This window comes from Heptranchias perlo, chromosome 3 (assembly GCF_035084215.1).
Source record: "Heptranchias perlo isolate sHepPer1 chromosome 3, sHepPer1.hap1, whole genome shotgun sequence".
Lineage (NCBI taxonomy): Eukaryota > Metazoa > Chordata > Chondrichthyes > Hexanchiformes > Hexanchidae > Heptranchias > Heptranchias perlo.
This window is the reverse complement of record NC_090327.1, coordinates 51,967,630-51,990,250: the sequence shown is the minus strand read 5'-3', so window position 1 is coordinate 51,990,250 and position 22,621 is coordinate 51,967,630. Positions and strand designations below refer to the sequence as shown.

At 43.3% G+C, this 22,621-nt stretch overlaps 1 protein-coding gene across 1 annotated transcript in view; it reads right to left on the bottom strand.

The window, feature by feature from the left end:
* Nucleotides 1-138: 138 nt before the first annotated feature.
* The window catches only part of lpin2 (lipin 2), a 111,070-nt gene continuing 88,587 nt past the window's right edge, over nucleotides 139-22,621 (bottom strand). The window contains exons 16-20 of the mRNA XM_067979686.1: nucleotides 17,396-17,482; nucleotides 14,633-14,785; nucleotides 9,290-9,398; nucleotides 7,239-7,342; nucleotides 139-1,961 (exon numbers count right to left, since the gene is read on the bottom strand). Coding sequence (XP_067835787.1) covers nucleotides 1,817-1,961; nucleotides 7,239-7,342; nucleotides 9,290-9,398; nucleotides 14,633-14,785; nucleotides 17,396-17,482 — 598 coding nt within the window. The 3' untranslated portion in view covers nucleotides 139-1,816. The remainder of the gene's footprint in view (nucleotides 1,962-7,238; nucleotides 7,343-9,289; nucleotides 9,399-14,632; nucleotides 14,786-17,395; nucleotides 17,483-22,621) is intronic.

The window sequence follows — 22,621 nt, the reverse complement described above, 5'->3', positions numbered from 1 at the left end:
GCATAGCATCTCACAGTAATGACACCCTTTGTAGTTTCAATCCACTGCTGTGAAAGACATTATCTATACAAATATATTTTGGTGATAGTCTTCTGGTAACTGACAAGCACTCCAAGCCACACAAAAATACAATCAATGAAGGTTTCTGATGTCATCTTTATTCCATGGTTCTATGATGAAATGTGTCATAGCAAGAATATAGTATGTGTGCATGCATGCACACACACCCAAACATTATATTTAACACGTTCTTCAATATAGAGTGTCATTATTGGTTCACAATCTGGCATATAATACTGATACTTCTTACAATCACTGCAATCCAAGCTGGACAAAGCAACTGTGCTGTGGCTATCCTAAACGACCACACAAACACTAAGTCATCAATCTCAATACATTAGATCTTCTCTTGATAATTGGTGGGCAAATCATATCCATGGTCAGAAACAAAACAATACCAAATGATCATCAATGTAAAAGGATACTGAGCATATAATTTCTTAAGCAGTTAAAACAGCTATATTTTGAGAAGAAAAAGGCATTTAATTTACCAGCCTGATCAAAAATTTGTATAGGAGTTTGAGAACATTCTGCAAGCCCTTAGTGGGCATGAGATTTAAAACTGGTTCTTGTGAAAAGGCCCCATAGAACTTGTAGGATGTTCAATCGAATGTCCCATATAATGCCTTGGTAAGGGTGATTAAAGCAATATATAAGTTTCACAATTTCTCTCCTTTTGAAAACACAAACACATTTCCAGCACAAATAGTTTGAAGCGATTAAAGAACAGTTGGAATTAGAAATTATTATTTCTGCTATTTCCCATTCACCAGTATATTACATCCATTTTAAGTACTTTAAAGAATATACAAGTAATTATCTTTTTTTGTAATTCTGTGTTCTGATAACACACTAATCTACATCTTTCATAGAAAGAATGAACTTGCTGTAGTAATGTGCAATGCCCTAATGTAAAACCCTTCACGTACCTCTTATGTAACAGGGCTGATCAACACTACCAAATTTTACCAATTGAAGACATTTGAGAGGATAGACACAAAAGATATATGGCAACAGGTCATTAAATACAAAAAAAGTATTTTATGGGTAGTCTGACTACACAATAGCCGACAGACTGTAGTAAATGTTGGGTTACAAGCAGGACCTTTTTTCCCATACTGAGTGATCTGTTACTACATATCCAATTTATAGGATGAAAGTGCCATTTGATTGATACATTCTACTTTTACCATTGAAGACAAGTTCTATATTGGCATTTATTTCCACCACAAGTGAAGCAGCACCAAATAGCGTGAGGTTGTTATATGTCAGTGCTACGGAATGTGACTGGACTTGAAGTAGTTCTCGGTTCCATTATATTCAACAGGTTCTGGGCCCATTTTCATGGTATTATAAAAGACTGTTATTCGTGTAATGCATTGAATTAACCCTTTAATCCAAGCCAAGCTATTTTGTTTCTGTTAAAAACAGTTTACGAGAAGTAGCAATTGTAAGGATGGGCGTAGAGAGTTAACATTATGTGCAATGTTCTCATGTAAGGACACAGTTCGTGATCAAAATCATAGTTTTTCCTTCTGGTGCAACCAATAGGTAAAATGAAAACTAGGCTATATTCCTGAGAGAATTCTGCTGGTATTAACTGTGTCAACTTGTGTAAACTTCATGCTTCTACAATAACAGAATTAGTACATAAAATAAACAGAAATGATCTTAATTAATCCGTACCTGAATCACTGTTTTAAAAAAAAGTATAAATGGTACTGGGAATATCTGAGAGTTCAACCACTAGCAATACCTAATTCAGTTCTTCCACATTGATACTTGGTAGTGGGTCTCGCCAGTAGCTGAAGTGGCTGTATTCTGGATAAATGAAAGCTGAACACTGTTCTTGACTGAGCAAAGGGAAGACATGTTCAACAAGCTCACTCAGCCTAATGTACCTAAAGATAGGAAAAGGATTGAAATTAGAGGGGAGCTGGTTCTTCTTGAAGCAGCAGCTAAATGTTTCTGCAGAAAACCTGATAAAAATACATCTATTGCCATCCCCATCAATGTAGTTGCAATTAGTTGGAAAGCAAAATAAAAGTGTTCCATGGATGAGAAGCGTGTTGAAGTTAATGGAGATGAATAGGAATTCAATTATAAGTTTACTGAAGAAAAAGCATTACCTATAAACCTTGAACAAAAAAAAAAGTTTTTTTTGAGCATGGGATTTACTTCAAGTTGTTTATATTATCCTTCCTCTACCCCATTTCCTTCCCTAATTTTCTCTCATGCTTCTCCTTCGCCTGGAAGAGACTGGAGCTTCACAACTGGTGGCGTCTCCCCTTTACCTCACTTAAATGCTTATTCACCTGCAAGCTGAAGCAGAGGCTTGTCATGCTATTTTTTCCAAGTGGGGATGGGGCGGGAGAAAGAGAGGGAGGGCAAAAGGAGTGTACAGCGCACACACACACACACACACACACACACACTCCAGCAAGGATAATGTTTATAGGCATGAATCATGGTTGAACGTTTAACTTCCTAGCCCAGAGGTACTGGCCACAGGGATCGGTGCTGGGTCCCTTGCTGTTTGTGGTCTACATTAATGACTTGGATATGAATGTAAAAGGTATGATCAGTAAGTTCGCTGATTATACAAAGATTGGTAGGGTGGTAAATAGCGAGGAGGATAGCCTCAGTCTGCAGGACGATATAGATGGGTTGGTCAGATGGGCGGAACAGTGGCAAATGGAATTTAACCCGGAAAAGTGCGAGGTGATGCACTTTGGAGGGACTAACAAGGCAAGGGAATACACAATGAATGGGAGGACCCTAGGCAAGACAGAGGGTCAGAGGGATCTTGGTGTGCAAGTTCACAGATCCCTGAAGGCGGCGGAACAGGTAGATAAGGTGGTAAAGAAGGCATATAAGAGCAAGGAGGTTATGATGGAGCTGTATAAAACACTGGTTAGGCCACAGCTGGAGTACTGTGTGCAGTTCTGGTCGCCACACTACAGGAAGGATGTGATCGCTTTGGAGAGGGTGCAGAGGAGATTCACCAGGATGTTACCAGGGCTGGAGCACTTCAGCTATGAAGAGAGACTGGGAAGATTGGGTTTGTTTTCCTTGGAGCAGGAGGCTGAGGGGGGACATGATTGAGGTGTACAAAATTATGAGGGGCACAGATAGGATGGATACTAAGGAGCTTTTTCCCTTCGTTGAGGGTTCTATAACAAGGGGACATAGATTCAAGGTAAAAGGCGGGAGGTTTAGAGGGGATTTGAGAAAGAACTTTTTCACCCAGAGGGTGGTTGGAGTCTGGAACTCCCTGCCTGAAAGGGTTGTGAAGGCAGGAACCCTCACAACATTCAAGAAGCATTTGGATGAGCACTTGAAATGCCATAGCATACAAGGCTATGGACCAAATGCTGGAATATGGGATTAGAGTAGACAGGGCTGATGGCCGGCGCGGACACGATGGGCCGAAGGGCCTCTATCCGTGCTGTATAACTATGACTCTACTGTAGCATCAAACTCACTGCCCAAGCCAGGATCAGCACACTCAGTACAGACCAAGTACCTGGGATCTTCCTGGTTCATTTAGCTCAGTATCACAGCATGCAATGCATTTATTCACTGTGGCATCATGGGAATTTCCATTACACTTGCAATTTTTTTTTCCTTGTGAGACTTACCAATCACAGGCACATGACATGTCTCAGACCTCTTCCAATTCCCCTCTGAAAGTGGCTGCTAAGAAATGTGTGTGAACAGACCAAGACAGACTCCCTCTGCCTATGGCAAAGGACCTTGTCTCCATTTAGTCCCTCTCAATCACATCACAGCACAGATGAGGTCAAAACTCAGTGTGTCGATCACATGCTTGAACCTTCATCCCACAGTTTATCTGATGTGCATTCCTAATTGCGTACTGTGGAATCTGGATAAACATTTAACTGATCGGGCACAGCAACGTTGACGGTTCTTGTTCAATTCTATTATATATGAATTCTGATTGAAGCAGAACATTACTGGATATATATTTATCAGGAATACATTTAGTATTTCTCCAGTATGAGACATTTCTGTGGTGCTGCTCACAGGACGTTGGGGGATGCACTGTTTTATAGGTTATAGAAATATTATAGCTTGTAATGCAATGTTTTATTTTGCTGCCAAAGTGGAGGCATGTGCCCTCTTAAGGCTACAAAGTCTAACAGATGTTAAGTAAACATTGAGTTAGTTCATACACAGGCCAATTATGAGGCTGGCAACATTGTAGCTCTGATTTTTTTGTTGCTGGAGAATTTCTCTGTACATTTCAAGTAGTGCCTTTATTTCTTTGTACTTATTTCCCCAAACATGACAGCTATTTTCATTAGAAAGTGTGAGATATTTGAAGTGTGATGGACAGGACTGTGCATGTACATAATGTTTTTAAATACATTAGGTGATCTTCTGTGGCCTTGCTCACAGGGAATAAGAGAATACAATCCTTTATAAAGGAAGTGGATTGTTGTGGTATTGGTCACAGTTGATGCAACAATGTTGTTTGGGGGGGATTATTTGGTTTGGAAGGATTTGGGAGGGGTATGGGAGTGATTAAATGGGTTGCAAAAGGATTGAGGATTTTGGGAGGCAGTCATGAAAGGGGAGCGATATTCATGGATGGAGAAAGTAATGGATAGTGAGCATCGGAGGAACAGTAGTGAGGAGATTGGTGTGCAGCGAAGGATACTTAGATTTTGAGTTGATACCTGAAAAAAAGGCAAGCAGGAATTGGAAAAAAGCATGAAAAAATTTGAGATAGTGGGTATTAGGTTAATGGGGATTTTGGGCAGCTGCAGAAAGTGAATAGTTTGAAGAGCAGCAGTAGGTATCTGGAGTTGTGGGGGCAAGCGTAGGGTAGCAAGCACTGAGGAATGGGAATGGTGTTGGAGTGCTGGATGGGACAGTGGTAAGGGTTGCACTTTGAAATAAATACAAATGGAGAAGAGTAGACATAGATAGATAGAGAGGGGAGTTGAAATTGGCAGTGGGAGCCATGGAGGAGTGGAGACCAACTGTGTTTGTTCAAAGCTAGCTTGGTTGGTTCCCTTAAAGTTTGAACTAGCCATGCAATATATGTATTATACAATATGTATAATGCAATATAATAATCTTTACACAGGGATCTGAAATGCAGTCCTTTTAAAGGGTCAGCCAATATCAAAACAATAGAAAGACCTTCAATATATTTCTACTTGATTTCTTGAAGTTTGTAATGATTTGGGAGGAACGAAGGAGTAATTAAGTGGATTTAGAAAGTGAGGTGTTGCGTGGTACGTAGAAATACCTAGAAGTTACTAACTGAAACAGGACATTTGGTCCAATCAGTCTGTGTCGGCATTTACCCGCCACGCAAGCAAATAGTTCTAGTCACATTTACCCACCCTGTTCCCTTATCCTTTTAACCCCTTTTCCTTCATCCTCCACAGAAGGTGCATCGGACGGAAAGTATCGAGGATCTTTGGGAGGTAGTTGGTACTTGGGGAAGTAATGGGGCATTATATATTTGGGGGATTGGAATTGTGAAGAATTTTGTGTTGGGTAGGAAAATGAGAGTAATTAGCATAGGGAAGAAGGCGGTGGGTATTACAGAATGGTGGAAACAGAGGTCACGAGTATTGCGGAGAGTGGGTAGTTGGTATTTGCAGGGTAGTGATGTGTAAGGTTATGGGTAGTGGGTAATGGGAGTAAAATGAATGAATGGAAAGAGATATATGGAAGAGGGGGTTGGGCACATTGAATGGTAGGTATGTAACTCATGAACAGAACATTATGTGTCTTTGTAATTTGAAAGAAAATGTAAACTACTGTGTACAAACTGAAAGGATCATTTTTCTTATTCATGGGTGTTTTTAAAGGTGGCAGATGAAGGGCTGGATGGTGAGCAGGTAGAAATGGAAACATTCCAGAAGATGGGGAAAGTTCAAGGTCGGGCTAGGAGTGTATGTGGCAGTGGATGCAAGCGTAGACAAAGTGATATGGACTCTGGAGAGCCGCCCCACATGCCTTTGCTCAAGAGTCGCTAAAGGCAACTGTGATTCTTGACAATAGATTTGAAGTATCTGATTCTGGCTCTGAAACTTTTCAGGTTGGGAACCAGCAAAATTCTCAACCTCTTGAAACCTCCAGCTAAGGGAGGACACCGTTAGTGGTAAGCTTGCAAAAGAAATGTTTTTCTCCTTCTACTTTAGTTTCTTTTTCCTCCCTGTTCCTCCTGTTTTTTATTTCCCCAGTCTACTTCCTACAGGTTGGAGCTTCCCTGTTGGGAGCAGCATGAGGAAGATTAAGGAGAAATTTTCAAGATTTTTTTCCCCCAATTGGCCATGGGCTTTTGATCTAATTTCTTGCCTCTCCCAAGAGTCTACGTAGCACCAAGTGGGTAAGGAGTCTCTTGATATGATGCATAAGGCATCATAACCATATGGGACAAACTAGATGGACCAGCTGGTCTTTTCCTGTCCGACATTTTCATATGTCTGTATTTGAGATGGACAGCCTCTCAATTAGCCAAGGAGCAGAACTTTTTTTTTAAAAAAAGAGCAGAGAATGCAGGACTTAAAAGAAACATACTAGGAGAGGGACGGCAGGGCTTGCATTGGAGCACCAAGTAGGAAAGGTGCAAGGTTGGGACATGAAGGGCATTACAGTAGCAAACAAGGAAGAAGTGAGTGTGTACGGGCGAGAAAGCAGTAAGCCCCACGAGAAAACATTTTATAAATGTACCTGTGTTGTTTCAGCATATTCAGCTCATCTAAATTTAAAATGCATGCTGTTTTTTTTTTAGTTGGGGGGGGGGGGGGTGAGGAGAAGGGTGTCAGTTGGGAAAGCAGGGAAAGAAGTGTAGAATGGACATGGGAGTCATGGCTGCGAGGACCAAATAGTACGCGCGCGCACACACACACACACACACAATTTACAACTCCCTGCAAAAAAGGTTTAATTAGCAAGAGTTAGTAACAATTACCATTTTAATGCTAGAGTCTGGATATTTCTAGGCATAATGAACCTTGTCTAAATTTGCAGTGCAGCATTAGGACATTAATAACTTATCACATTGCTTTTCCAAAGTTTACATCCAAGTTGCAGACAATTAAAATTTTTAATTCCAATTCCTCGATGCTTTGAACAAAGATGGTCTTTACTGTTTTGGGAGTGTCAGAAATTCCATTTATCAGGATACTTACGAAGATTTATTGCCCTTGGTTTGCTCCTGTATCAGTTCGCCTTTTGGGTTTACTGTAAAGTTTCTGCAGTCTGGGACTCCTACTTGCTTGTAGGCATAAACATCCTTAGAAAGAAATTTGAAAGTCAAGAAAGCAGCTATGAATTCAAGATAAATAAAATTTTGCACCCCCTATACAGTGCACGGTACTAAAATTACTAAACAATTAATTTTTTTTATTATTCGTTCATGGGATATGGGCGTCGCTGGCGAGGCCATCATTTATTGCCCATCCCTAATTGCCCTTGAGAAGGTGATGGTGAGCCGCCTTCTTGAACCGCTGCAGTCCGTGTGGTGAAGGCTCTCCCACAGTGCTGTTAGGAAGGGAGTTCCAGGATTTTGACCCAGCGACGATGAAGAAACGGCGATATATTTCCAAGTCGGGATGGTGTGTGACTTGGAGGGGAACGTGCAGGTGGTGTTCCCTTGTGCCTGCTACTCTTGTCTTTCTAGGTGGTAGAGGTCACGGGTTTGAGAGGTGCTGTCGAAGAAGTCTTGGTGAGTTGCTGCAGTGCATCCTGTGGATGGTACACACTGCAGCCACAGTGCGCCGGTGGTGAAGGGAGTGAATGTTTAGGGTGGTGGATAGGGTGCCAATCAAGCGGGCTGCTTTGTCCTGGATGGTGTCGAGCTTCTTGAGTGTTGTTGCACTCATCCAGGCAAGTGGAGAGTATTCCATCACACTCCTAACTTGTGCCTTGTAGATGGTGGAAAGGCTTTGGGGAGTCAGGAGGTGAGTCACTCGCCGCAGAATACCCAGCCTCTGACCTGCTCTTGTAGCCACAATATTTATATGTCTGGTCCAGTTAAGTTTCTGGTCAATGGTGACCCTCAGGATGTTGATGGTGGGGGATTCAGCGATGGTAATGCCATTGAATGTCATGGGGAGGCGGTTAGTTTCTCTCTTGTTGGAGATATTCGTGCCAGGCAATGACTATTACTTGCCACTTACCAGCCCAAGCCTGGATGTTGTCCAGGTCTTGCTGCATGCAGGCACGGACTCCTTCATTGTCTGAGGGGTTGCGAATGGAACTGAACACTGTGCAATCATCAGTGAACATCCCCATTTCTGACCTTATGATGGAGGGAAAGTCATTGATGAAGCAGCTGAAGATGGTTGGGCCTAGGACACTGCCCTGAGGAACTCCTGCAGCAATGTCCTGGGGCTGAGATGATTGGCCTCCAACAACCACTACCATCTTCCTTTGTGCTTGGTATGACTCCAGCCACTGGAGAGTTTTCCCTCTAATTCCCATTGACTTCAATTTTACTAGGGCTCCTTGGTGCCACACTCAGTCAAATGCTGCCTTGATGTCAAGGGCATCACTCTCACCTCACCTCTGGAATTCATCTCTTTTGTCCATGTTTGGATCAAGGCTGTAATGAGGTCTGGAGCCGAGAGGTCCTGGCGGAACCCAAACTGAGCATCGGTGAGCAGGTTATTGGTGAGTAAGTGCCGCTTGACAGCACCGTCGATGACACCTTCCATCACTTTGCTGATGATTGAGAGTAGACTGATGGGGCTGTAATTGGCTGGATTGGATTTGTCCTGCTTTTTGTGGACAGGACATACGTGGGCAATTTTCCACATTGTTGGGTAGATGCCATTGTTGTAGCTGTACTGGAACAGCTTGGCTAGAGGCGCAGCTAGTTCTGGAGCACAAGTCTTCAGCACTACAGCCGGGATGTTGTCGGGGCCCATAGACCTTGCTGTATCCAGTGCACTCAGCCGTTTCTTGATATCACGTGGAGTGAATCGAATTGGCTGAAGACTGGCTTCTGTGATGGTGGGGATATCGGGAGGAGGCCGAGATGGATCATCCACTCGGCACTTCTGGCTGAAGATGGTTGCAAACGCTTTTTCACTCATATACAAGACTGAGGAGAAAAATTCATATTTTTACCTTGCTTTTTTAAATTTTGTATTTTTAACTACTTTTAAAAATATGCAATAGGCAACTTTCATTCTTCAGAGTAAAATGTAGGAAGATGTCAGTGTTGCTAGCTACTTACGTTAGGTCGGTTCCCAAACGCAGCATAGAAAGGCTGGTTGTTAAATAGATTTTTGATGTCATTTAAACATTCAATCTTAAATTTTTCTGGTTTCTTCTCTATTACCTCCCTGCAATTAAACAGATACATAATGTCAGACAAATACATGATCACATAAAATGCATTGTTTTAACTGAAACATGGACTATTCAACAATGCAATTTTGTACAGATTGCTAAACTGTTTCCCATTGTTCACTGTTTCCACTAGCAATCTTTCTTAGTCTCTGAATATAGCATTTCCTCATTTCTGTTATGGCATTACTAGCAGCATAAACAAAGATAGATAGAAATTGGTCTTTTGATCCTACCTCTGAAAAGGACCAGCTCCCCTAATATTTCACCATGATTATGGGCTTGAAATTCTGCCCTCAGGAGGATGAAACTCCAGCTGTCCATGAGACAGTTTAAGTTTTTTGTTGATTTTAAAATTTTGCAAAGTTTAATCGAAAGGAAAATATTTGCAGGGCTAAGGGGAAAGGGCAGGGGAGTGGGATTAGCTGAATTGCTGTTGCGTAGAGCTGCCACGGACTCGATGGGCCAAGTGGCCTCCTTCCGTGCTGTAACCTTTCTATGATTCTAAATCTGCTACAAGGAAATGCAAGGCCACACTGCATTCTATACATATGCAATATAATTAGTTTCAAAGGTTGTGGATGCACAACAATTGTGCATGTAGTTTTGTACTGCTTGAAAGAGCTAGTTTCAGGGAGTTAACTGCTTATATACTTTTGTGGTCACCAGCCCAGATACCACGTAATTTGACATTTATTTTGGATTGTGTCTCTTTAAGTATTTAGTAAAATATGCAGGTCAGTTTTGAAATCATAAATATTTATGGTGTCAAGAGTTTATAATTTAAGCAATAATATGTTAAGCATAAAACTGCAAAGTATCTAGCTTACAAAATGCTTGTGCCAACAGACCCACGCCAGTGGAAGTTCACCTCTACTATATTACACAACCATCTAATGACTATCCTCGGGGGTATCTTTGGGGTCAGGGTGGCTCTAAGATGATTACACCTGGGAACAGAAATTCAGAACTGCTGTGGTCGACTCAGTAATTAGATACCTGAATCAGACACAGGTCCTCAAGTACTCCAGGACACAGTTAATGTCTGACCAGTCAGTCTTGCTCATGATTGGAACCTGAAGAGGTAGGCCAGTCAATGGGAGCCAGAATTCTTCCCTTTCAGCTAAGACTATTATAACCACCCTGCAAACCAATGCCCCTGTGGGTAGAATGGTCCTAGCTGAAGCTACCAGCATTCTGTGCTGCTAAGTTGCATGGTTTTATCCTTTTTTTCCCCCATTCGTTCGTGAGATGTGGGCATCGCTGGCAAGGCCAGCATTTATTGCCTATCCCTAATTGCCCTCGAGGAGGTGGTGGTGAGCCGCCTTCTTGAACCGCTGCAGTCCGTGTGGTTAAACTTCAGCGGTACCCTGCGCACAACTGGGGTCTTAAGTCAGCAACTAATACTTAAGCTTTCTGGATTTGAGAGATGGGGTATGTCTCTATGGAGAACACTCCATATTGGACAGAAACTCTACAGATGTAGTCTTCTCAGTAGCTTGGTTTGGAGTCTCAAACATGGTGATGAGTTTTTGGGTACATCAGACACCTACTGAACAAACCCCCAAAATGATATTGCAGTAATAGCGTTCTAACCAGCATCGAAAAGCTATGCTACCAGGATCTTGGGTTCATGTCACGCTACACGTTACCCCACCAGCGAACAAATGTTATCTGTTTTTAATATAATGGGTCATTTGCTGGCTCTCTCTGCCTTCCGGATGTTTCTGCCTCTCTCTGTGTTTTTTTTTTCTCTGTTTTTTTTCCCTGTTTGTTTTTTTGTTGAATGTGTATTCGGGGGTTCTGCAGGTAACACCTCTCTGTCTGAACACGGTGATTGCCTTGGCAACGGGCAGTTGCAGGGGCATTCTGTAAACACCATGTATTGTTCTATATGTATAAATGCGTAGGCTTCAAGGAGCTCTTGAAACATTTGCCTGAGGAAGGAGAAAATCTCCGAAAGCTTGTGAATTTAAAATAAAATTGCTGGACTATAACTTGGTGTTGTAAAATTGTTTACAATTGTCAACCCCAGTCCATCACCGGCATCTCCACATCATGACTACCATCGACACCACAAACTGCCGGCTCACAGTGGAAAGGATATCCAAGAAGATCGCGCATTTAGACACAGACATCAAGTTTTTACAGAGCTGCAAGAAAGCAGACAAGATCCCGAAAGGACTCCAGATCACGAACCCACTCAAGTCCACATACAACTCGGATTACGCTGAGAGACTCTGCCGCCGTACCTCTCGCACACTCCGCAACCATCTCATACACCAACTCTACAGCAGACGCCACAACCTCGAAACCAAGATAGAGTCCATACTCTCAACCTGTACTCAGGACACAGCAGACCAGCTACGTTATACCGCCAAACAGACGAGGCAACGGAACTACGCTGCCTACATGAAAACCAAGAGCAGGAAGCTTGAGAAACTCGGCATCACCACCAGCAACGACCAAGCTTCCCCTGGTACCACGGTTGCAACCACAGGGAAGTCTATTGTCAATTTATCCGACCACACCCTTCAACCAGACGAAATCGAAGTTCTCAGCCGAGGGCTCAATTTCTGCCCCACTACCAAAATGGACCCCACTAGTCTCGCGGCGGACACAGAGGAATTCATCAGGAGAATGAGGCTCCGGGAATTCTACCACAAACCCCAAGATTTCAGCAGCGAAACCAATGAGACAATCGACGATCCGGAACAGCAGACAGAGGGATCCGCGGTACAGCAACCGAAGAGGAAAGAGTCAAACTGGACTCCTCCGGAGGGTCGCTGCCCTCAGCTGGACATGTATGCTCAAGCTGTCAGGAAATGCGTCAATGCCAGATTCATCAGCCGCACTCAGAAGACAGTCCAGAATGTCACCCGAGCACAACGCAACGCCATCAACGCTCTCAAGACCAACCGCAACATCGTCATCAAACCAGCGGACAAAGGAGGAGCCATAGTCATACAGAACAGAACAGACTATTGCAAAGAAGCATACCGACAACTGGACAACCAGGAACACTACAGACGGTTACCCGCAGATCCGACCAAAGAACACACCCACCAGCTCAACAAACTGATCAAGACCTTCGATCCAGACCTTCAAAGCATCCTACGCATTCTCATCCCACGTAATCCCCGCGTGGGAGACTTCTACTGCCTCCCAAAGATACACAAAGCCAACACACCCGGACGTCCCATCGTATCAGGCAACGGAACCCTGTGTGAGAACCTCTCTGGATACATCGAGGGCATCCTGAAACCCATCGTACAGGGAACCCCCAGCTTCTGTCGTGACACTACAGACTTCCTACAAAAACTCAGTACCCACGGACCAGTTGAACCAGGAACACTTCTCACCACGATGGACGTCTCGGCACTATACACCAGTATCCCCCACGATGACGGCATCGCTGCGACAGCATCAATACTCAACACCAACAACAGCCAATCTCCGGAAGCCATCCTACAACTCATCCGCTTCATCCTGGATCACAATGTCTTCACCTTCGATAACCAGTTCTTTACCCAAACACACGGAACAGCCATGGGGACCAAATTCGCACCCCAATACGCCAACATTTTCATGCACAAGTTCGAGCAGGACTTCTTCACTGCACAAGACCTCCAACCAACACTATACACCAGATACATCAACGACATTTTCTTTCTATGGACCCACGGCAAGGAATCACTAAAGAGACTACACGATAACATCAACAAGTTCCATCCCACCATCAAGCTCACCATGGACTACTCCTCAGAATCAGTTTCTTTCTTGGACACACGAATCTCCATCAAAGATGGGCACCTCAGCACCTCACTCTACCGCAAGCCCACGGACAACCTCACGATGCTCCACTTTTCCAGCTTCCACCCTAACCACGTCAAAGAGGCCATCCCCTATGGACAGGCCCTGCGAATACACAGGGTCTGCTCAGACGAGGAGGAACGCGATGGACACCTACAGACGCTGAAAGACGCCCTAGTAAGAACGGGATATGACGCTCGACTCATCGATCGACAGTTCCGACGGGCCACAGCAAAAAATCGCATAGACCTCCTCAGGAGACTAACACGGGACGCAACCAACAGAGTACCCTTTGTCGTCCAGTACTTCCCCGGAGCGGAGAAACTACGCCATGTTCTCCGCAGCCTTCAACATGTCATCAATGAGGACAAACACCTCGCTATGGCCATCCCCACACCTCCACTACTCGCCTTTAAACAGCCACCCAACCTCAAACAGACCATCGTTCGCAGCAAACTACCTAGCTTTCAAGAGAACAGCGTCCACGACGCCACACAACCCTGCCACGGTAACCTCTGCAAGACATGCCAGATCATCGACACAGATACCACCATCACACGAGATGACACCACCCACCAGGTGCATGGTTCATACTCCTGTGACTCGGCCAACGTTGTCTACCTCATACGTTGCAGGAAAGGATGCCCCAGAGCATGGTACATTGGCGAGACCATGCAGACGCTGCGACAACGGATGAACGGACACCGCGCAACAATCGCCAAACAGGAGGGTTCCCTCCCAGTCGGGGAACACTTCAGCAGTCATGGACATTCATCCACCGACCTTCGGGTAAGCGTACTCCAAGGCGGCCTTCGAGACACACGACAACGCAAAATCGTCGAGCAGAAATTGATAGCCAAGTTCCGCACCCATGAGGACGGCCTCAACCGGGATCTTGGGTTCATGTCACGCTACACGTTACCCCACCAGCGAACAAATGTTATCTGTTTTTAATATAATGGGTCATTTGCTGGCTCTCTCTGCCTTCCGGATGTTTCTGCCTCTCTCTGTGTTTTTTTTTCTCTGTTTTTTTTCCCTGTTTGTTTTTTTGTTGAATGTGTATTCGGGGGTTCTGCAGGTAACACCTCTCTGTCTGAACACGGTGATTGCCTTGGCAACGGGCAGTTGCAGGGGCAGTCTGTAAACACCATGTATTGTTCAATATGTATAAATGCGTAGGCTTCAAGGAGCTCTTGAAACATTTGCCTGAGGAAGGAGAAAATCTCCGAAAGCTTGTGAATTTAAAATAAAATTGCTGGACTATAACTTGGTGTTGTAAAATTGTTTACAATTGTCAACCCCAGTCCATCACCGGCATCTCCACATCATGCTTTTAAGAGTCAGTGAAATAAGCTTTTGTCATGTGATTGCAAAAATATTTCAAAACTTTTTACCTATTGAATATTCTGCCACATACCTATGAAATGCTGAAAAAAGGCTGCTAGGAGCCAGCAGTAAGGGTCCTCTGGGAAGGATAGTTCCTTTATCGTTCACCCAGTGCAAATACCCTCTCGTCATGTCTGCCATGCCAATGGCACGTGCTGAACAGTAGAGAAACTTGTAACCGTTCCTTTAAGCAAACAGTAGAGAACAGTAAATATCACTATATTGTGTATAGTTAATATATAGCCTTAGGTTACATTTAAGCCATCTCAACAATTTCTCCATTAGTTCCTGTGCACCAAAGGTTACTTGTTATTTAGGTTGATTATTGTAACTATTTTATGTTGTTTATATATTTTGTTCCCGACTAATATCTGTAACAAACTGGGTTCTCGGCTTTTTTCTATCTTGGGTCACACACGAAGAATGGCTATGCTACTGGAATTGCCAATGCTTGTGGAACTGTATACAACAAAAAAAATAGTATCTTCTGGAGAGAAGGGCAGAAAATAGAAAAACATTGAGGTGGGGTTGAGAATGAGGCAAACAGTACTTTGCACTACATCCCATCTCCTAGTCAAGAGGATGGCCAGATGGCTTGCTTCCAAGACCCTGTACACACTGCTCAATTTGATAATTTGATTATAAGGAGTTGTGCAGCAGCTGTTCTTCAATTATTTTCCTTCCCTCCTGGGAAATCAAGAACTTACCACTGGAGAAATCACACACATCATTTGACTCTGCTATTCATAACACTGCAATTGACCATGATGCAAATTATTCTGATTTTTCTGGTGAACCAATCCAATGTTACAATAGAGTTTCAGCCACATTTCTAATCATAAATCTATTATATTATATGTATTTATAAAAAAAGATTAGAAATGTACATACATACAAGATCCATTGCTTTAATATTCAAATGATAATATATTTAAATGAAAACATTTTTTTTGTTCGGAAAACTCATCGAATGGATGCCGTTAAATTAAGAAGTACAATGGCTTGCTTTTTTTCACAAATGGTCCACTGAGGCAAGAGTTTTGCAGTCAAGTGACAAATGGATGTATGTCCGATTCTTATTAGATGGACACCCCTGACACTAAAGGGGGTAGTTCCTGGAACTGCAGAAATTCTCTCATGTCTAAGTATCTTTATGATCGGCAAATTACTTTAGCTGAACTAAAAGCTCCAAGTAACTGTCATGGTTAATAGCATTTGTAGAGGTTTGTTTCTATTGCATCCCACTCCTGAAAGAAAAAACACCCTTGATCCCGACAGCCTTACAACCTCCCTTTCCTCTCCAAAGCTCTTGAACATGTTGTTGCCTCCCAAACACATGCCCATCTTTCCTACATCTCCCTGTATGAATCTCCCCAATTAGGTTTCCACCCCTGCCACAGCATCAAAATGACTCTACCCAAAATTACAAACGTCATTTTCTGTAACTGTGACCATGGTGCATTATGCATCCTTCTTCGCTTTATAGCCTTTCACATGGTCAATGACACCATCTTCTTCCAATAACTCTCCTCCACTGTCCAACTCGGTGGACTTCTCTCACTTTGTTCTATTCTTACCTATCTGATCATAGCCAGAAACATCTCCAGCAATGGCTCCTCTTCTCGCTATGTTACCTCCAGAGATTCCCAAGGAATTATCCTTGGTCCCCTCCTCTTCCTCATCTCTCTGATGCCCCTTAGTGACATCATCCATAGACATGGGGTCACCTTCCACATATATGCTGACAATACCCAGCTCTACCACTCTGCTACCTCTCAATGTCCCCACTGCCCCATACTGTCAGACTGCTTCTCCAACATCTAGTCTTGAATAAGCCACAATTTCCTCGACCAGCCTAGGGCTGCCATCTGTATTGCCACAGATACAACTCAAACTCTTTAAAGCAACCTGGCATATATAAAAAAAAATCAAAAGAAGTCTTCCACAGTTGAGCAAATTAATGTGATGGTTTCCTGAATCTCAACTAGATGTCAGACAAATCCATCTGCACATTGCCAAGCCTTTGACATTATTTCCAGGATAAAGTAAGCAGTCTGTTAAGTGGCTTCTACTTGCTTTGCAATCAAAACATATTTGCACATCAATAATGCCTTGCCTTCCAAGTGGTCATGAAGGGCCATGAATGTTGTCTGGTGACATATTTCCGCTCAACCACCTTTTGCAATAATCAAAATTTAAAGCAACCAGCCACATATCAGATCTTAAAAATATAGACACTTCATGGTTTGGCTTATGACAGATCTCTGTATCTGTGACAAATACAGGGCAAATTGCTCACAGGAATGTACAGGATCAGAAAGGCTATTACTCTCCATCAGCCAGTACAATCATTCAAAATATCTTTCATACCCCTGAATCACTCAACTAGTTTATCCAGTGAATACTGGAGTTATACAGAACAGAAGTATTTTCATTTCAGTCCAGGGTCAATGCTACAATTTGTTTAGGTACACCTAGTTTAAGGAGAGCAAAATCTGCCAGTGTTCCCGTTTTGATCATTGTCCAGCACCCCTACTGGAAATACGCATTTTGGGATGCCAGGTGAGATCAGGCTCAGGTGTGACTTTCAACGTGATTAAGCAGTCAAGACTCAAATGAATAATGGCCATTTGGGCAGGGCACTAGAAAACCCAGTGCCATGGAACCATATCTCATCAAGGAGTCAACATCTTGGGGAGGAAATTGGCATGGGTAGGGAAAAAAAAATTAAAGATGAATTCAACCCGGTCTTTACAATGTTACTTTTTTGGAGATGTGATTGTCAGACACATACTCGTGTATCTTATGATAAAGTTTGGCGATCCCTGGGTGGGTCCAATCCTTGCCCAGCTGAGGAAGAATCTGCCCTAAGGCATCAGACCTACAAGAAAATATATGCATATATTATTACAAATTATCTGCAGCTCAAATTATTTGAAACCAAACAGTTAAGATTTAAAGTTGTAAAGAGATATAGTGTATTACTGTATATGATTATAACAATTTCTATTTTAAAGAAAGGAGTACAACATCAATGGGAACTAAAATTAAATTTTATATTAATAAGAGAGGTAACAGACAAGCTGTTACATTGCAGTAACACAATGAAGGGTCAAGATATCTAAAATCATGAGAACAAAGTAAGCAGTTCATCAATATCATTTCGACAGAGATTGATGCATCCTTTGGAATAGAGAGGAAGTATTAAGGGGATTAGCATCTTTGAAAGTAGATAAATCGCCAGGCCCGGATGAAATGTATCCCAGGCTGCTAAGAGAAGCAAGGGAGGAAATAGCGGAGGCGCTGACCATCATTTTCCAATCCTCCCTGGCTACAGGCGTGGCGCCGGAGGGTTGGAGGACTGCTAACGTTGAACCGTTGTTTAAAAATGGCGAAAGAGATAGACTGAGTAATTATAGGCCAGTCAGTCTAACCTCAGTTGTGGGCAAATTATTGGAATCAATTCTGAGGGACAGCATAAATAGTCATTTAGAAAGGCATGGGTTAATCAAGGACAGTCAGCATGGATTTGTTAAGAGAAGGTCGTGTCTGACTAACTTGATTGAATTTTTTGAGCAGGTAACAAGGAGGGTCGATGAGGGTAACGCGTTTGATGTATTGTACATGGATTTTAGCAAGGCTTTTGACAAGGTCCCACATGGCAGACTGGTCAAAAAAGTACAAGCCCATGGGATCCAAGGGAAAGTGGTCAATTGGATCCAAAATTGGCTCAGTGGCTGTTTCCAGTGGGTTTCCGCAAGGCTTAATACTAGGTCCCTTGCTTTTTGTGATATAAATTTATGATTTGAACTTGAATGTGGGGGGGCTTGATCAAGAAGTTTGCAGATGATACAAAAATTGGTCATGTGGTTGAGTGAGGAGGAAAGCTGTGGATTGCAGGAAGATATAGAATACATAAGAACATAGGAACAGGAGTAGGCCATTCAGCCCCTCATGCTTGCTCCGCCATTTGATAAGATCATGGCTGATCTGTGATCTAACTCCATATACCTGCCTTTGGCCCACATCCCTTAATACCTTTGGTTGCCAAAAAGCTATCTATCTCAGATTTAAATTTAGCAATTGAGCTAGTATCAATTGCTGTTTGCGGAAGAGAGTTCCAAACTTTTACCACCCTTTGTGTGTAGAAATGTTTTCTAATCTCGCTCCTGAAAAGGTCTGGCTCTAATTTTTGGACTGTGCCCCCACTCCTAAAATCCCCAACCAGCGGAAATAGTTTCTCTCTATCCACCCTATCTGTTCCCCTTAATATCTTATAAACTTCAATCAGATCACCCCTTAACCTTCAAAACTCCAGAGAATACAACCCCAATTTGTGTAATCTCTCCTCGTAACCTAACCCTTGAAGTCCGGGTATCATTCTAGTAAACCTACGCTGCACTCCCTCCAAAGCCAATTATCAATGGACTGGTCAGGTGGGCAGAAAAGTGGCAAATGGAATTCAATCCAGAGAAGTGTGAGGTAATGCATTCGGGGAGGGCAAACAAGGCAAGGGAATACACGATAAATGGGAGGCTACTGAGAGGTATAGGGGAACGAAGGGACCTTGGAGTGCATGTTCACAGATCTCTGAAGGTAGCAGGACAGGTAGATAAGGTGGTTAAAAAGGCATACGGGATACTTTCCTTTATTAGCTGTGGCATAGAATATAAGAGCAGGGAGGTTATGGTAGAACTGTATAAAACACTAGTTAGACCACAGCTTGAGTACTGCGTACGGTTCTGGTCACCACATTACAGGAAAGATGTGACTGCACTAGAGAGGGTACAAGAGAGTGTACAGAGGAAATTTATGAGGATGTTGCCAGGGCTGGAGAATTTTAGCTATAAGAAAAGATCGGATAGGCTGATGTTGTTTTCTTTGGAATAAAAAGAAGGCTGAGGGGAGATTTAATTGAGATACATAAAATTATGATGGGACTAGATAGAGTGGATAGGGAGGACCTATTTCCCTTAGCAGTGGGGTCAGTGGCCAGGTGTCATAGATTTAAAGTAATTGGTGGAAGGATTAGAGGGGAGCTGAGGAGAAATTTTTTCACCCAGAGGGTGGTGGGGGTCTGGAACTCACTGCCTGAATGGGTGCTGGAGGCTCAACTCATTTAAAAAGTACTTGGATGTCCATTTGAAGTGCCGTAACCTACAGGGCTATGGACCAAGTGCTGGAAAGTGGGATTAAGCTGGATAGCTCTTTTTCAGCCGGCACGGACACGATGGGCCGAATGGCCTCCTTCTGTGCGATAACTTTCTATGATTCTAACAGCACTGTGGGAGTACCTTCACCACACGGACTGCAGCGGTTCAAGGTGGCTCACCACCGCCTTCTCAAGGGCAATTAGGAATGGGCAATAAATGCTGGTTTTGCCAGCAACTCTACCCTTTGCTTCTCTGTCCATTTTTGGTATCTGAGATCCATGTCATTGTTTGCAAACTTGGTGATCCAATACACGAACTGAGCAGGTCCACATCATTTCAGAGTACTTGATAACTGACCAGACAGCCCGATGGAACCTGGAGGGGTATATTGGTGATTGGGCCCAGGGATTCTTCACACCTGGCTCCAGGTATTCCTCACACCTGGCTCCAGGTATTCCTCACACCTGGCTCCAGGTATTCCTCACACCTGGCTCCAGGTATTCCTCACACCTGGCTCCAGGTATTCCTCACACCTGGCTCCAGGTATTCCTCACACCTGGCTCCAGGTATTCCTGCAAGCCATTACCCCTACAGGTAGGTAGTCTTACCTCAACAAGAGTGGGAAGCTCTTGAGAAGCTGTGTGTTTTTAGCTGTTTAATCTCCAGCAGTACTGTTGTTCTGCCAACCTGCATCTAAGGTCTCTGCACTTAAGGAATGTGTCCATATGGGGTGAGACTGTGCACTCCATAACTGGGCAAACAGACACCCTTGCAGGTGAGTGTTGATTTCTTAGTAGCTTGACTTATAGAATTAAAGACTAGAATCATAGAAAGGTTACAGCACAAGGCGGCCATTCGGCCCATCGAGTCTGTGCCGGCTCTATGCAAGAGCAATACAGTTAGTCCCATTCCCCCCTCCTACCCCCATAGCCCTGCAAATTATTTCCTTTCAAGTACTTATCCAGTTCCCTTTTGAAAGCCATGATTGAATCTGCCCCCACCACCCACCCCGGCAGATCCTAACCACTCGCTGCGTAAAAAGGTTTTTCCTCATGTCACTTTTGGTTCTTTTGCCAATCATCTTAAGTCTATGTCCTCTGGTTCTTGACCCTTCCACCAATGGGAACAGTTTCTCTCTATCTATTCTGTCTAGACCCTCAAGATTTTTAAATACCTCTATCAAATCTCCTCTCAACCTTCTCTGTTCCAAGGAGAACAACCCCAGCTTCTCCAGTCTATCCACATAACTAAAGTCCCTCATCCCTGGAATCATTCTAGTAAATCTCTTCTGCACCCTCTCTAAGGCCTTCACATCTTTCCTAAAGTTTGGTGCTCAGAATGGGACACAATACTCCAGTTGTGGTCGAGCCAGTGTTTTATAAAGGTTCATCGTGACTTCCTTGCTTTTGTACTCTTATGCCTTTATTTATAAAGCCCAGGATCCCGTATACTTTTTTAACCGCTTTCTCAACCTGCCCTGCCACCTTCAACAATTTGTGTACATATATCCCCAGATCCCCTGCACCCCTTTTAGAATTGTGCCTTTTAGTTTATATTGCCTCTCCTCGTTCATCGGACCAAAATGCATTGCCTCGCATTTTTCTGTGTTAAATTTCATCTGTAACGTGTCCGCCGTTGCCAGCAGTGGGTCTATATCCTCTTGAAGTCTATCACTATCCTTCTCACTATTCACTACACTTCCAAGTTTTGTGTCATATGCAAATTTTGAAATTGTGCCCTGTACACCTAACTCCAAGTCATTAATATAGATCAAGAAAAGTAGTGGTCCTAGTACCGACCCCTGGGGAGCACCACTGTATACCGTACTCCAGTCCGAGAAACAACCGTTCACCACTACTCTCTGCTTCCTGGTACTGTCCTGATTTACAAACTCAATCATGGTGATGGGTTTTCATGAGTCAGATACCCAGTGAACCACAAAGAAAAAAAATTCTATATAATTCATACATGATTTGAGGGGCTGGTTTTACTTGTTTTTCAGTAAAATTGCTTTTGCCAGCAAGGGTATCTTAGCAGCCTGTGGCAGCAGCAGCAGAGAGCAGGCTGCCATTTAGTGAATCACACAATTTAACTGAAATGTCATGTGATCTAAACTACAGCAGCACTGAACACTGCAGGAGAAAAGCAAAGCCTGCATGCAGGATTCTAAACCTCACCTACTGAAATTCTAATTAATCCACTCTATCTGCAGAAGTCTTACTCACCTTTTTGAAAAAAATATTGTTTTATGACATTAATGTAGATTTTAATAAGCATAGCAGAGAGAGAGTAATGCAGCTATCTGAAAGCTCTATCAAAAGCTTAAAACTTTAACTCTAACATCTTTCAGTTCTGACAAAAGGTCTTTGACCTGAAACTAACTCTTTCTTTCTCCACAGATGCTGCCTGACTTGCTGAGATTCTGCAGCATTTTCTGTTTTTATATCTGAATGCTCTTCCTGTTTTATATGTGCTACTTTGTACCCTGCTGGCATAGCAGGTTGATATGTCAGTAAACTGTGGTAGAATATGGTTCCCCTTTGAGCATGTTGTTGGGAGACAAACTGGGAGAGCAAAAAATATTGGAGAGCAAGTGGCAGTACCAGGCCGCTGTTCTATATTCCTTAACAGGTGTTACAGGCTGTCACAGGCAACACCCCCAATAGATTTCACCTGGAAAATGATGGGTGATTATAGAGACCCCAAAAACTCATGGGCCTTCCAGTGCAGTCTTGCAGTAAGGTGTGCAAAGTTGCCAGGACCCGAATATGTTGGGTTCCCGCCTCCACTGCGAGTATTGGAAGGATCTCGTTTGGGGCAGAACCCTCAGTACATCCCAAACAAAGCCAGCCACATCAGAAGAGGTG